Source organism: Aspergillus alliaceus, assembly GCF_009176365.1.
Source record: "Aspergillus alliaceus strain CBS 536.65 unplaced genomic scaffold BDW43scaffold_30, whole genome shotgun sequence".
Lineage (NCBI taxonomy): Eukaryota > Fungi > Ascomycota > Eurotiomycetes > Eurotiales > Aspergillaceae > Aspergillus > Aspergillus alliaceus.
Window position 1 is genome coordinate 181952 of NW_022474713.1, and position 14292 is coordinate 196243.

Here is a 14292-nt window from a genome sequence, read left to right on the forward strand (position 1 = left end):
GGCGCAAATAAAACGGGGAACATTTGTGAAGGACACGGACGAGTTCTCTGCTCTTACAATGCCCATTCATCTGCCGCGTCAGAGGCCGTGATGAATGGCTTATCAATATGTTTGATAGCGTGATCTCCGCAGAGGATACTGTTTATATGTCAACACACAATGCTCGTACTCGGTGGATGGGAGGGGAGTTTACCAAGCCTCTGCTATCAACCCATCTAGCTCTTTGACAATATTCTCCCGTCGAGAAAGACTTATGCCACTGTTGTTTAACTGCGCTTGAAGGTCCCGTATATACTTCTTTTTCCCGCCGGCACCCTCAAGAACTTCTTTCCCTAGACAGTCGCTATGAAAAGCGTGCTGACAGGGGAATACGAAGAACTGACGGCTCAAAACTGGTAGGGAACAAAGCCAACACTTCTCACCAGGTTCGACGATAGCGTAACGCATATCAAGGGCCGTAATTTCGGATCGAATCTGCCGTGCTGTGTGTGCCGAGTTATCCATTTCCTGGCGCAATGCATCGATGTGACGGGAGTAATCCTCCAAGGCACTGCATATCTCATCTTTGAAATCGTCAATGACAACGAAGTCTGGAAAGAATGGAATTAAATCTTCTATACGGAGGAGTTCGCATCGACGGAGGAACTCAATGGCGTCTTTTATGCCTGTTCCGGGTTGTCGAATCTTCTTCTCGGCAACAAGAAGCCATAGCTTTTTACGGAGCTTATCGTTCCCTTCCGGTCTGTCTGCAATGATTGCTGCTAGTTCAATATCTTCATGCTGCAAAGCCAGCTCTACTGCCTGGAGATACTGTCCCATAGCGCTGTAGATATGAATGCATGACTGGAAGCGCTGGTGTTGAATACAAAGACGAAGGGCAAAATCGGCATCATATGGGGGCGGAGATGAAGGTTGTGACTGAAGATAGGTCAAGAGCCCTGCTTCCGAGGAAGAGGCACTCGAAGCATGGATTGATATGAGTGTGTTATGCACTGCGGCTGACGGCTTTGGATGGTTGACAATAATAAAATTGAGGTATCGAACAGCTTGGTTCTGGTTAAGCGGTACATTCGTCGACTTGTTGTAGTTTAGTAGAGCAGGTATAAGTTTCTCGGGGTCGAGATTTGTCTGCCGCATTAAGATATCAACCAATCCAGTAGCTGCATGGGTCATAAGCACGCTGCTATACTTGTAGAACACGTCAGGGTCACTTTGTCGCTGTAGAACATTCAATGCCTCGGGCCATTTTTCACGTTGGATCCAGTACGAAAGCACATAGTTATGGTCGTTGACGGCTGTAGCAAAATACAGCAGCTCCTCTTCTCGACCGTGACTACTGATGATACCATATACCGTCTTCTTATCGAGATCCGACTTATACTTCGTGACAAAGTCCTGAAACTCGGAGCGGATGCTGCTGAGCTGGCCTCTAATCTCTTCAGTGCTCGTTCCCTCCGCCAGTTCCGCTCGGGTAGCTATGTTATCGTCCAGAGAGTTTAGCTTGGCCATGAAAACTTCTACCAACCAGCTTGCAACCATTATCCGCTGCATGGAGGACGACTTTTTGTATGTCGACAGCTGGCCAAGGAGGTATTTCCGCAGCGCATCATGCTCCCCACGGTTAATCAGAGTCAAACAAACCTCTTCGAATCCCTTGCTACTTTTACCCCAGACTTTGGCCGCCTCCAGATAACGGCCTTTGCTGGCGAGAAAGTCGCCGGAAGCAGTGGAAATGACATCCTTCTGTGCGCTAGAACGTGCGTAATGAAGAGCCTCGTCAAACATCTGCTTTTGAAGAAACACTTTCCATATATCCCTGTCCTCATCCTCGACTGCAATCTCGAAGATTTCTTGACTAGTGAACAACCAATAAGTATTCTGCGTAGAGTCCGCAAGGAGGCCTAGTGTACTCTGTCCTGGTTCCAATACAGCATGATCATAAACAATCTCTTCGCTCATACGATTTATGGCAATAACCCTGCCTTCAACAAGGGTTAGAATATGCCACTGAGAAAGCGTCACAGCAGCTATAGGATTTTGAATAAGCCTTTTGCCTCCTCGTGCAGATTCTGTGGCTGGGAACATTGACCGTAGAAGCATATTCGCACCCTCGAATGGTTGTGTCACTTTGTCGGAAGAATATGGAAGCTGTCCATGATAAACACCTTGGGAGCTAAGCCACGCAAATTCCTTCTCAGAATGGCCATCCACAATAGCTGGTGATATGGCCAGTGTTGAAGGCGCAGCGCTGGACGGCTTCTGAACCTCATGGACTGATGGCAATTCCCGTTGGAAGAGATCGGTATATACGGAACCACCACCTTCTCTCCCATGTCTTCCTGTCCGCCCTAAGAAGCACATTAACTTGCCATGTGTCGCTATCAGCACCCGCCTCTGCTCCAAATGAGTTTGAACCAACTCTGCCCAAAGCCCTGTCACTGGCGATGCCTCCGGCACTCTATACACAGCGGTGACATATCTCTCCTCGCGGCGATAGAACTCAGTAGACGGCTCGATATAAGCCTCATATATATGGCCATCCGTAGTTCCTAGAAGTATCTCTCTAGTCGAGGCGGTCGGAAGCGATGGGTTCCAAGCGATACTCTCAACGGAAACTCCCTTCAACCGCGAGAGTGGCTTAGGTTGCCTCGACTGAGTGTGGAGATAGTAGTTCTCGCCAAGGGTGGTAGTAATGATCAAGTGGGACGCGGAAGGGTCCAAGAACATGCGACGAATAACTCCTATTTCTGAGGATTTCTTTGGAAGGTCGATGTCTAGAATGGCCCAATTAATATCGCAACGATACCGAGCCACAGGAATCAAATACCGTCTATGTCTTCGGGAGCTTCCAAGTCAATTCTTAGGATACGGTTGGTCGCGAGAGCTAGAATTAGTACATTATTCGCAACTTGTGCAGCGACGAAATCCGCAGCAAGCGGGAACTGAAGCTGAACACGTCGGACATCGAAGAGTGCGGAGTCGGGGGTTTCAGTTAGGTTGCTGGGAGCAACATAACCGTTTGACACATCCGGCGCCATAATGCGCGAGTATTGACAGAAAACGCTATATCATAGCGGAGTCCAGAGAGGAGTTAAGAAATGGGTGGAGAGGAGCTTGTGTCAAGCTGTTCTTACTGACCGATTGATACCGATAGGACGGGATGGGGGAAGCTAGACAGCTGTTGCTGCCTTAGCATTGCTCTTGATGCCTGAGGCAGATATCGAAGTTGATTACGGTCAGTATCATGATGGATAGATGCCACACAGATAACTATTGTACGATACAAATGCTCTCGATTTTGCACAATCCCACCTTCCCCTATCTATTTCTAATATGTTCACTCATAGTCTATACAAATTAACATCTTCCCGAGTTGCACATGACTGGGATAAATGATGAATAATGAGAAAAGTGGCTGGGTATCAATCGCGCTCACTTCCTCTCTAGAATTGTGTGATCATGAAAATCATGAATCATAAAACCGTCAATGAATCATCGCTTACATTATAGAGCACTCCCGCTCAAGCTTTCGTCCAAACTTCTCTCTAGGCTTTTCCTTGGACTTCCCTTTGTTCCTGGCACCTTCCTTCCCCCGTCGAGGGCTCTTCTCGTTGCTTTCACTACTCGTTGGTATAAACTTCTCGCTTGGCAGCACATTGTCAACGGCAAACTCATCGTCCTCGGTCGAGAAACCATCGCTGTTGAGCTTATCTCTGCTGCGTCGACCGGTAAAACGTGAGAATGTAGCGCTAATTCTGCTCTCACTAGTTTGACTCCCCGCACGGCTGCCAGGTGTGCTTCTCCGGTTTCTTGACGTACGACGAGAAAATGAGAAGGAGTTCCTCCCCCTATCGTCATCTTTCGCAGTAAGTCTCGGTGACGTCGATGAAACGGTTTGTACCTGGAGTCCTCCGGAAGTATTTGACTCAACTGCATCGGAGAAGGCAACACTATGCTTTCTGCCATTATGGTCTAGTGGCTCGATTTCTGTATTATCTGGGGCAGTGATCTCGAAGCTTGGCCGGTTAGAACGCAATCCCTCCATGTGACAACTTTCAGAAAGATCACCGATCGAGGCGCTTAATTTCTGAGATATTGCTAAAGTATCCAAATCCTGTGTATCCTCCGACACTTCAGAAGAAGGCGCCGTATTTGGGAGATTGACCGCCGCAGCATCTTCATTGATCGGCAGAATTTGGTAGAATAGAAGATAGGGCGATTCGTGCTTCAGAGCTTGTTCGACATCAACCAAGGTCACACGCTCAGCGGCCAAGTCATCAAATCGCATCCAATATTGGGGGCTATCTGAAAATGCCGTCTCCGAACTATGAGAGCTAGCAGGGGGCGCACCAGCACTGGTACCCCGAACAATGGCGATGTAATGCCCTGAATCGACAGAGTTACCTCGATGGCAAACCATTGCCTGCAAGGAAAGTTTGAAATTCCCGTAGATAGGACCTTCTTCGTCAAAACTGTCGTCTTGAATGAAATGAGGCAGTCCAATCTCTGTTGGGATGTCAATGAATGTATTAAGTCGAATAGCTTTACCGTTTGGTAACATAGAATAACGCTTTAAGCACAAGCCGAGTATTGGCCGTTTTGAAGAAAAGTGCGCAGCGACCTGTGCATCATTGGTCGGCGTATTATCCGTGTACCAGGCTGCAGGTATGTTAGCGCTGGCAAACATCAAGGAAATGGTCGTTGGCCTTACGTATCAAACTAAAAAACTGCCACGCAGGCATCATAACCTCCTTCCGATACGAGCCCCTCCGCTGAGATGTCACATGGCCATCACCTTCCAAGTCAGGTATAAACCGTTCTTGGACGATGCTGCTTCGCCTGACCTTATGTGTGTCTGAGCCGCTTGATTCGGTTATAGACGTGATTGGGGTCACTTCATCAAGGCGGAAAGGTGACAAAGTTGTTGGAGATGTCGAAGGAGATGGGCTAACTTCCACTGTCTCGATGTGCGTCGTAAAACCCTTGACTAAGGAGTCTACTGATTTAGTGGAGCCCACAGTGCTGCGCCGTTCAAGGTGCCGTTTCACTTCTATACGATTGTTGAAGTACGATTCCAAACAATCCTCAAGCGTGACGGTCCTTCCATCATGAGGCTCTGGTATCGCAACCTCCAATAATCTTTCATTGACAAACTTGTGGTCGTCACTCGCATCTTCTTTGCCTGTATGATAAATGTCCATTTTCAGAGTAAGGAGGGGCAATTCCAGCGTGCCCGTTATAAACGTGAACGCCTCCGATGTGTCCTGCTGGCGTAGCCTGGCTGCATCATCCCAGCCACATTCAGCCAGTGCATCTTGCAAATGTTTAGTCTACAGGCATTCTGTTAGCGTTTCATCGTACCATTTAGGGGGAATTGAAAGAAATACAAGAACATACAATATCCGTTGTTATGAGTTTTCCCGACCGCAGCATGTTGACCCAGAGCCTTAACAGTATGACGAGTTTCCGACGAGGCTCGTCATTAAAGGATTTATATAGAATGGCTTCAAAGCAATCAAGACGAGCGAACATCGCAAAGAGAAGCGCATCTAGGTAGCAAGTGACTCCTTGGCGGTTCTCTGCTCCCAGGAGCTTCGTACTTGGTGTATATCCTCTGATGATTCCTTCGATAGAGTCTTCAAGAAGTAGCAGCAAGTCAAACGCTCTGTCCACATCTCCCTGGGCATGTGAGGATTGTAAGGCATAGCCAAAATGTTCCTCTTTAAGACTGGTGATACCAAGCTGCGCGATGCGACGCTCAAGAAGCTTGATCTACCTCATCATAAGCAACACTGTATAGATTACGCGACTAAATGCGATTGCCTCACCTTCTTTTGTTCTTCATCAGTATTCGCTGGTGGTTGGGTTGACGAGAAGAAGCCACGGAAATGGGGACGGGAAAGGATATTCGAAGACTGAACGAAAGCGGCATTAGCAAAGGTAAGTTACCAAAAGACACCCAACTCTGGAGTTGTGTGCTATACCTCATCTTTCTTTCCATATCTGCTAAGCCGCTCGCGCTTCGTGAGAAATCTGTGGATTCCGCTCATTTTTCACAATGTATGTGACCTTTGTAGATTGTAGTTCAAAGGCAGGAGAAAAGTGTCGCAGACTTGAGGGTTAGTTATACATTGACATGGGGCAAGTATTAGTTCAGGCTCCAAAATTCCCATGGAGCACGCGAATGTAGGTCTTGGAAGGTTTACCAGACATATCATGTGCCTAGTTCCTCTGATAGTTGAATCTGATGTGTGAGTCGAGGAGGTGTGTATATAGGCTTCAGCCGAAATAGTTCAGTGACATCACATTGGCTAACAGGAGTATTTCGAGGGTAGGCGACACTAATCAGTCTAAAACAGCAAAGAAAAATAGTGAGAAGCGCTAAAATCAACAGCTCATGACTTTGGCACCGGATCGGCAACGATCTAAAGTTATGGATGCCTAGCTTGCTAGATTCGGCGCGGGGATGATTTGATTGAAGCTGATCACATGTGGATCTTTCCGCTGTCTTCTCTTTCTGCGGAGCTTTGTTCGTTGCCTGATATTGGCGCCAAACCCTTCAGGCACCCTAAACTCTGGCCACGTGATGTTATCCCGAAGTCGATATGTCTCCGATCCGGAAAACAATTTTTGGAAAGCAGAGTCTCGATATAGTCTACAGCGACAACTTCACCTGTAGACCACAATGGCTGCCAGTGAGCCGTCGAGATATCTGGCAAGGTCATTGCCACGGGCATTTGTGCCCACCGCTCGCCCCCAGGCCTTCTGCTTGCGGCGCAATGTCTCCGATCAAGCGTCGTCGAAGGCCGCGCAGGCCGACCTCGACGAGCTTGAGTCAGCGACATCTCTGACACCCGCATCGCCTTCTGATGCTGTAAAGTCATTTGATCCTATTGCGAGATCCAAAGGGCGGAAGAAGCAGCTGCCACGGAGTCGGTAAGTTCACCTCGATTGCACTGCAATCCGGATCGGCCACCAGGCGAACGCTCGGGTCTAATCTTTCAACAATCAGCTATCAATTCCGTTCGCCCAAATATGATCGTGGTCCGCTACACCCTCATCAACCCCCTCCGCCATCCGATCCATCTTCCCGACTCTACGTTCCGGGCCCTTTCTCGCTTCCACGAGTAGAGCAAACGTACCAGTCAACCGTCGCTTCCGACATCCTCACCCTCTGCTATGTTCACAACCCCCCGGGTTTCAAGCCGCCGCCGAAGGCACCTCGTCTTCGTTCATGGGATGATAGCTCCCCCTATCACAAGAACAGACCGCTCCGTGGACCCCGTGGAGGTGATGTGCTGCGTCTCCTTCGGAAGCCGATTAATTTCAATAATATTCCCAAGCTAGAACGGATCACCATTCACAGTTACGTCAAGCAGGCAGCTCAGGAGAATTCGTCATGGTTGCATGTCGCCGGAATGGCTGTCCAGGCTATCTCCAACGCTAAAGTAGAAACCTTTAAGTCGAAGACCAGTGTGGCCACTTGGAGTATTGCACCAGGCAGAGATACTGTTGCTGTCAAGGCTGAGCTTCGTGGTGAAGATATGCTACACTTCTTCGGAAAGCTTGTCGACGTTGTTATGCCCAGGATCAAAGACTGGGAAGGTGTGAAGGGCAGCAGCGGTGACAGCAGTGGAAACATCACCTTTGGTCTCGAGCCTGAGAATGTTGCCCTATTCCCTGAGATCGAGGTGAACTATGATATGTGAGTCTTGCTACAGCGCCTATACCGAGATAGGGTTGGGTGGAACATTGGCTAATACTATCCGACCACTAGGTACCCCCCGAAGATGATTCCTGGTTGCCATATTACCATCCACACAACGGCTAAGACGGACAAAGACGCTCGGCTTCTCCTCAGTGCTATGGGAATTCCTTTCCACGGAAAGATGGTTGATTAAGGAAACCGAACACACATATCTGGGGAATACCGCGAGATCTAATCAGGAGACGCTTGATGAAAGCCATTCCTATACAACCAAGCGAAAGCTTGCATTCTCATCTTGTTTTCTTGGCATTTTAATATGTAACATGGAAGTTCTAGACTCGTCAAATTCATGTAAAATACGCTCTGATCCATTAGTATTTTTTATTGCACAAATCATCGTCTGCTCCGATTGGGTTCGTTGATTGTTCGAATATTTTGCATATCACTTGAAGACTATATTCCTCAACGTTTCAAAACTATGTGGACGTATCCCATTAACCATTCAGATCCACCAGAACAGAACCCCGCTTATTAGAATACAAGAATAGGATATCTGAAGGTCATGAATCGAAAACACTGTATGTTCTATACAACATCATTTCATTATACGTCGACAATGAAGTTAAGATCCGGGTGAGTGCTGTGACCCAGGAGATTGGATACAGAAAGTCCGAGATCCAAGGCCAGCAATAGTAACCAAATAATCAATATTAAAGCACAAGGATTCAAAAAAAAATAAATAAATAAATAAATAATAATAATAATAATCATAAGATCTCAGAACCTGAAGATGCTTAGCGGCATTTGCGCCTGGGGTATTCAATCTCAAAAAAAGTTGCAAAGTTTTTCGTCTGCAATTCAAACAGCCCGGTTTCACGCGAGTGGCGCGGCGAGGAATTGACACTTCAGCAATTCGTCTGCACTTGGCCTTTGCTCATAGTCAACTTGGAAAGTCATGTCTAGGAAGGCGACCGCATCCTTGCTCGCATGCTCTGGTGCAGGCGGTCTCGCTTTGTTGCTACCAATAGCGAAAATTGCTTGCAACTGACTGCAATCAGGGAAAGGGTGGGCACCAATAAACATCTCCACGACCAGACAGCCTAAGCTCCAAATGTCCGCTTTCTTGGTGTGAGCTGTCTGCCGAACAACTTCTGGTGCCATCCAATATACACTACCCTGCAGAGAGGGTCTGTGTAGATGACCACCTCCTGTACCGCTGACTCGAGAACCAAGAACCGTGGAGGCTTCAACTCTTTTGGATATACCGAAATCCGAGATCTTGATGCCGCCTTTGTTATCCACAAGAATGTTCGCACCCTTGATATCCCGGTGTATGATGTCGCGGCTATGTAGGTAAGAGAGACCTGCCAAAATCTGTCGCACGAAGTTCTTTATTAAAGGTTCTTGGAAAGTATTGTATTGCTTGAGCATCGTAGCAATAGATCCGCCGGGGACGTATTCCAAGAAAATGTTCAAGTATTGGTCATCAGCAGCAGTGCCCAGATACTGGACAATATTGGGGTGATGAAGTCCTTGTAAGAGTTCAATTTCATGTTTCAGTGCTGTGACCATACTGTTCTTCCGCTTGTCAAATTCCGTGCCTTTGGTTGCTGATGGAATTTCAACTTGTTTGACAGCCATAAGCTCTCCAGTAATCGCATGCAAGGCTAAGAAGACGCTACCAAAGGACCCTTCCCCAATCAAAGAGCCCTTCATCCAATTCTTGGGGGCGAAGTTGTTTCCAGCCAGGAAGTCATTTAGTCCATCATCTTCCTCTTCGCCGTCTTCCGCTACTAGAACACTGAGTCGCTCATTGAGTGAGCCTCCATCCGTCGCAGCAACACTTGCATTCTCGTCCACCAGGCTCTGGCGAGAAGTGCTGGGATCATCAGAACCACTATCAAAAGAAACGTATGACTTGCGATTTGGCTCAATTGGTGACTCTTCTTGAAGCGGCTGAAGGGAGCTAGATGCGATGGAATCCCTATATGTTGCTTGAGGAAGACTGAACTTAGAAACTGAAAGAGGTCTCGAAGCGCGAGTGGGCTGAGCACCAGTATTAAGCCAAGTATCAGCAATACTGGGAATAGGGGGTGCATCTCTTAAGCTAGATGCATAGCTTGTGTTGCTAACTACACTCAACCGGCTTGCCGCACGACTTAGACGCTGCGACCTCCGAACTGACATACGCATAGTCTTCTCGATATCCTCCCGGTGGTGGCTAGGAAAGTAAGATGTGATTTCGTGGATAATCATCTCGCTAGGTGGCCGGGCACCGAAGAACGATCGTAACTTAGACACCGGGTTTCGTTCCGTATTCAGCACCTGCAACTCGGGCTCGCTCGCGTTTTGATGCCGAGAAGACATAGGTGAAATCGGTTGTTTGATGTTGTTCCAAGATTCGCCAGTGAGCTGTTGAATCTTGAATTGTGTACGTGGGTTTGAGCTGTTCAAAGCATTAATGTGGGTCGCTTGGCTTTCGTCCATGGCAAGCTGAGAAGCACGGCGAAGTTCGTCCGTTTCTGGTTCTCCAGCGTGAATCTTCCGCAGTATGAGGCGACCACGTTCAGACTTGTAGTTGCTTTCACATATCTCCATGAGCTCGTGATCCCCCAGCCTCCGGCAGTTAGACGGGTCTGGCTCCAGGCCATCTAACACGTAGAAACAGTAATTGCGATATTGGTGTTCCGGAAGTTGCAGCTTCTTCAAGACGCAGAGGATTATTTCATCTGCTGTCTTGCAATGCTTGATGTTTAACACTTTGGTCTGTCCACCGGTATAGATTACCCTAATAACGGGAGAGTTTGTAGGCAGCGACCCCATTGTCAGGCCATCAATGCTAGGATTTTGTCTCAAATGTGAACCACTCCTTTGGCCCTCACTAGAAGTCGCTTGGTTCCGACTAGCACCGGAGCTACCAGAGGGAGTGTGGCCGAAATAGCCTTGCCCTTGTTCCTTACGAGCACTCTCCATTGGACTAGCAGCATATCGTTGGGCTCGCAGGGGCGACCCTGGCCGCGACGGCGATTTGTAACCATGAACAGTATCAGCGGTACGGGAGAAACGGCGATTGTTCAAGGTCTGTTGACGGCCGAGTGACGGACGACTGGACTCAGACGAGGCTGGTGTACATGCAGACTCGAGCGCAGCTAATTGACTCTGCAGCGGATTAGTACAGACTCCTGAGTCAGCACAACAATCACCTACCATGTTTCTTTGTTTGCGATTGGCAACCGACTTGTTTCTAAGCTGCTTGATAGCGACAAAAATGCGTACGCGATCACCGATTTTCTTAATACCCATCTCCTGCAGGATCTTCTGGTCACACTCAATAAGATTGTTTCCGTTGAAGTTGTTTGCTACATGCCGTCAGCTCCTGTTTATTGTGTTTAGCTGTAAAAGCAATAGAACCCAGAAGCAACCTTTGAAGAGAGGCTCATATTGACCACAGTTGATGCTATGCAGCCACGCTATGACTTGCTTCTCGTCCCAAGATCTGCCGGGCTATCAGTTATCGCCTCCCTATAAAACCTTTCCCTAAACATCACGCACGGGCGACTTACTTGACTGCCTCAAGTCCATCGTGTGCATCCGAGAACTCCGACTCCGTGGGACTAGTGAATGAGACACCATCTTGATGCGCTGCAAAGATCGCTTTGTGAGAAGGCCCGGTGTGATAAGACGTCGTTGGTGTCTGGGTTGTTGACATCCCCAGTGGGGAAGAGTATGTAGTCTTTGCCAGCATTGTCGAAGGGGGAAATAACCCTAGAACGTCGTCCAATCGTCAAACGATGGCTAGTGTGCGTCTGCAGACAAACTATCGCCCCTTCTCCTTGCCCCTGTGTACCTGGCAAGAAAAAATGGCTCGTGCGGTGTTGTAGAAACGTCAAGGTCCCAACAAACGTCCAGAATGGTCTAATGCATGATACAAAGTAGCCTGCAGGATTCCAGGTACACATTAGCTCCATCTATTTCCTAAGAGGGGAATGGCAGACGAAGATAAGGATCAAGCGAACACAAGTTTCCAAATATAGAAAAAAATGAGTTGAGGATCCCGAACACGGGGAAATGGCTTGGTACCGATCAGGGCCAATGCTGAGAGGAGGTAGATACAGTAGGCAATTGAGCAGTGAGGCCGAGGATATCGACCAAGCCCGCGGGTCCGACTCTCTCTCTCTTTTATCCAGGCCTTGTTTTAAACAAGCACACTAGAGGGTTCACAATCGGGAGTTATCAGTGATAACACTCCCACTAGCGGAGGGAAAATAAGAGGGGGGAAAAAAAGGTAAGGTGAGGCGGGATAGCAGTCGACAATCGGAGAACGACCGTGATGAACGGTAGCCGGTGATCTGTTTGGGAACCGAGGGTGTGGTGGAGAGGCAAATTCGATAGCCTCCCTCACCTTTAGGTTTTTGCTAGTATCTAAAAAATGTCTAGTCTCGTTACAAACTTGGTATCTGTCTGGGCCCGATCGGGGGGAGGGGGACGAGGGCTCCTCCGACATGCGTACGTGTGGGATCTCCTCAAACACGCCGCGCCGGATGATAGGCTGTCAGGGGCCTGATCTGAAACAATGGACCAGGACCTGCTCTCTGCCTTAGACTCTCCCGTCGCTAAGTGTCCGTTCGCGGATTAGCGGCATCACTACTATTCTTAGGCCGTCGCTTCTGCCTTCGTTCCATTGTTTTCGATCTTATTTATCCCTTGGTTGAATTGAAGAACCAAAGTGAATTGTGTTAAAAACAATGACACTCTCACTGCAGGTATATATTAAAATTTATTTTCTCGCCATGAACATGGTTTTGAAGTTCACCTCTTACCTACCGAGTAGGTACTATGGGCGTAGATAGTTAGGTATCTGAACAGCTACCTAGTAACGTTCAAGCACTGAATGCTCCGCACACACGCCACTCCGTTTGGGTTACCCATCCACTGCTCCAAAAGCAGTGCCATATCGTATCGAATACGGTACAGAGTATGTATACAATAATATGCACATTTATATACGTTCGTTCCCCCTTCAAGATTGAAGGCTCCGTAGAATCACCCCCCAACCCAAAAAAAAAAAGAGAGAGAGAGAGAGAAAAGAAGGAAAAATGAATATATATAAGTAGCACATTCATCATTCATTTATACTAAAACAACATCGTTCTTCATTCATGTAGAATGATTCTTGTCATTATTTCTATTTCAGGTGTGGACTACATCTAAACAGAAACTACTACAGAGTAGCATATAGATGACCAATATGTGAAACCACTATTTAACTACCCCATGAGATTCACTTTTATTAATGTCGGTTGAGCATTGGAAAAGGGCTCCACTAGTGTTATTCTGCTTTAAGTGGATTTAGATTATAAACCACTTCACTACCTTTACATCCCAATCACTAGTAGACAGGTATATACACCCCCAAATCCTGATAGAGCGATCCACTTAATGCCTTCACGTTATTAATCAAGATTTTTAAAGGAGCAAACAGTGAGAAGTCATTCAGATTTGCCTTTTTTGTCGCCTTCAGATGGCTTAACTCGGACACTCAAGATCCTTATTCCTGTACATGTTAATATCATTGATTTCAGGAAGAAGCACTGAATACCTAGCGATACACAATGTTATGTGGCGCATTCTTATTGGCTACCTGGAGCGATATTCGCGCCTCTGCCTCGTACAAGCGTATATAGATAGATATGCATGTAATATGTATATATATCTACCACCATGGAATACGCATAAGATTTGCTCGTCTGAGCATTTCCTGCTAACCGTGATCGGGAGATCAAGAGTGATACTGCTGCGTCTAGACATATTTCACACCGGAGAATGCGGCGTTAAAACCGCGTTTTCCTTGAAGCCTCTGCTGCGATTCTTGTTGCTTACAGACTTCCAGTCTTTCCGTGAAAGCACCTGTCACCAGCCTGGCAAAAGGCCAACCCTGTCATAGCCGCCCAAACAACCTTAAGGCTGCCTCTTGATGCTAGTTGTACCTGGGAGATTGCGAGCCCTACAACAACTCTTATGCCTTGTCCAAAGCAGCGCGACAAGGTATACATGGAAGCTACATAGACGATAACCTTATCCTCTGTTGCGTCTTGTGCCCCTTAAGTCTACTGTAGTGCATGCCTAAACCAAGCTCTGCTTTAACATCGAGAATGACCATTCATGGATTGCTGTTCGATGACCAAGCAAGTAGAGAAGCGTCATTTCAGCACATCCCAAAACCGGCTACTCTATCTTGTCCGTCGATAGCGATCCCACTTAATAACCAGTGGACCCACTACAATTGACGTGGGAGCACCAGTGAAAGCCTCACTCCAGGGATGATAGCGCCATAGGCTTAAACACACCTAATTATATGCCCTGTTCGGAAATAGCGAATCGAATGATGGGGCTCGGTGGTATTTTGTGTACATAGCAAAGCTCGTGAGTCCAGCTATACCTAACACTAGATGTACAATACCAAGTATGCCATGAGGACCACGAACCATCGTACTACCCCATGAGATGGCCGGCAGGCAGGTCACGCTAAGAGCAGTCAGCAGGAGAATACACGTCCAATTGGATTTGGTAACCTTTAAGATAAC

At 47.5% G+C, this 14292-nt stretch overlaps 4 protein-coding genes across 4 annotated transcripts; 1 reads left to right on the forward strand and 3 right to left on the reverse strand.

Moving 5' to 3' along the window:
- Window positions 1-53: 53 nt before the first annotated feature.
- BDW43DRAFT_312411 (vacuolar protein sorting protein DigA) lies at window positions 54-3038 on the reverse strand (the record flags this gene model as incomplete). Its single annotated transcript, XM_032047367.1, has 3 exons — window positions 54-138; window positions 194-2774; window positions 2828-3038. 3 exons carry the CDS (start codon window positions 3036-3038, stop codon window positions 54-56), a joined length of 2877 nt encoding a protein of 958 aa, XP_031898926.1.
- Window positions 3039-3268: 230 nt separating this feature from the next.
- On the reverse strand, window positions 3269-6050 carry BDW43DRAFT_320491 (ubiquitin C-terminal hydrolase family protein; the record flags this gene model as incomplete). The annotated part of the gene is made up of 5 exons (XM_032049089.1): window positions 3269-4659; window positions 4712-5330; window positions 5398-5772; window positions 5829-5915; window positions 5985-6050. 5 exons carry the CDS (start codon window positions 6048-6050, stop codon window positions 3500-3502), a joined length of 2307 nt encoding a protein of 768 aa, XP_031898927.1. The 3' UTR covers window positions 3269-3499.
- Window positions 6051-6652: 602 nt separating this feature from the next.
- Window positions 6653-8463, forward strand: BDW43DRAFT_280366 (mitochondrial 54S ribosomal protein uL5m). Its single transcript, XM_032042406.1, has 3 exons — window positions 6653-6936; window positions 7013-7705; window positions 7778-8463. The coding sequence occupies exons 1-3, from the start codon at window positions 6686-6688 to the stop codon at window positions 7899-7901; spliced, it is 1068 nt and encodes a 355-aa protein (XP_031898928.1). The 5' UTR covers window positions 6653-6685; the 3' UTR covers window positions 7902-8463.
- BDW43DRAFT_124983 (STE11 family mitogen-activated protein kinase kinase kinase) lies at window positions 8136-11678 on the reverse strand. Its single transcript, XM_032038113.1, has 4 exons — window positions 11272-11678; window positions 11131-11204; window positions 10916-11067; window positions 8136-10867 (listed from the first exon to the last, which is right to left on the reverse strand). Exons 1-4 carry the CDS (start codon window positions 11451-11453, stop codon window positions 8582-8584), a joined length of 2694 nt encoding a protein of 897 aa, XP_031898929.1. The 5' UTR covers window positions 11454-11678; the 3' UTR covers window positions 8136-8581.
- Window positions 11679-14292: the final 2614 nt, after the last annotated feature.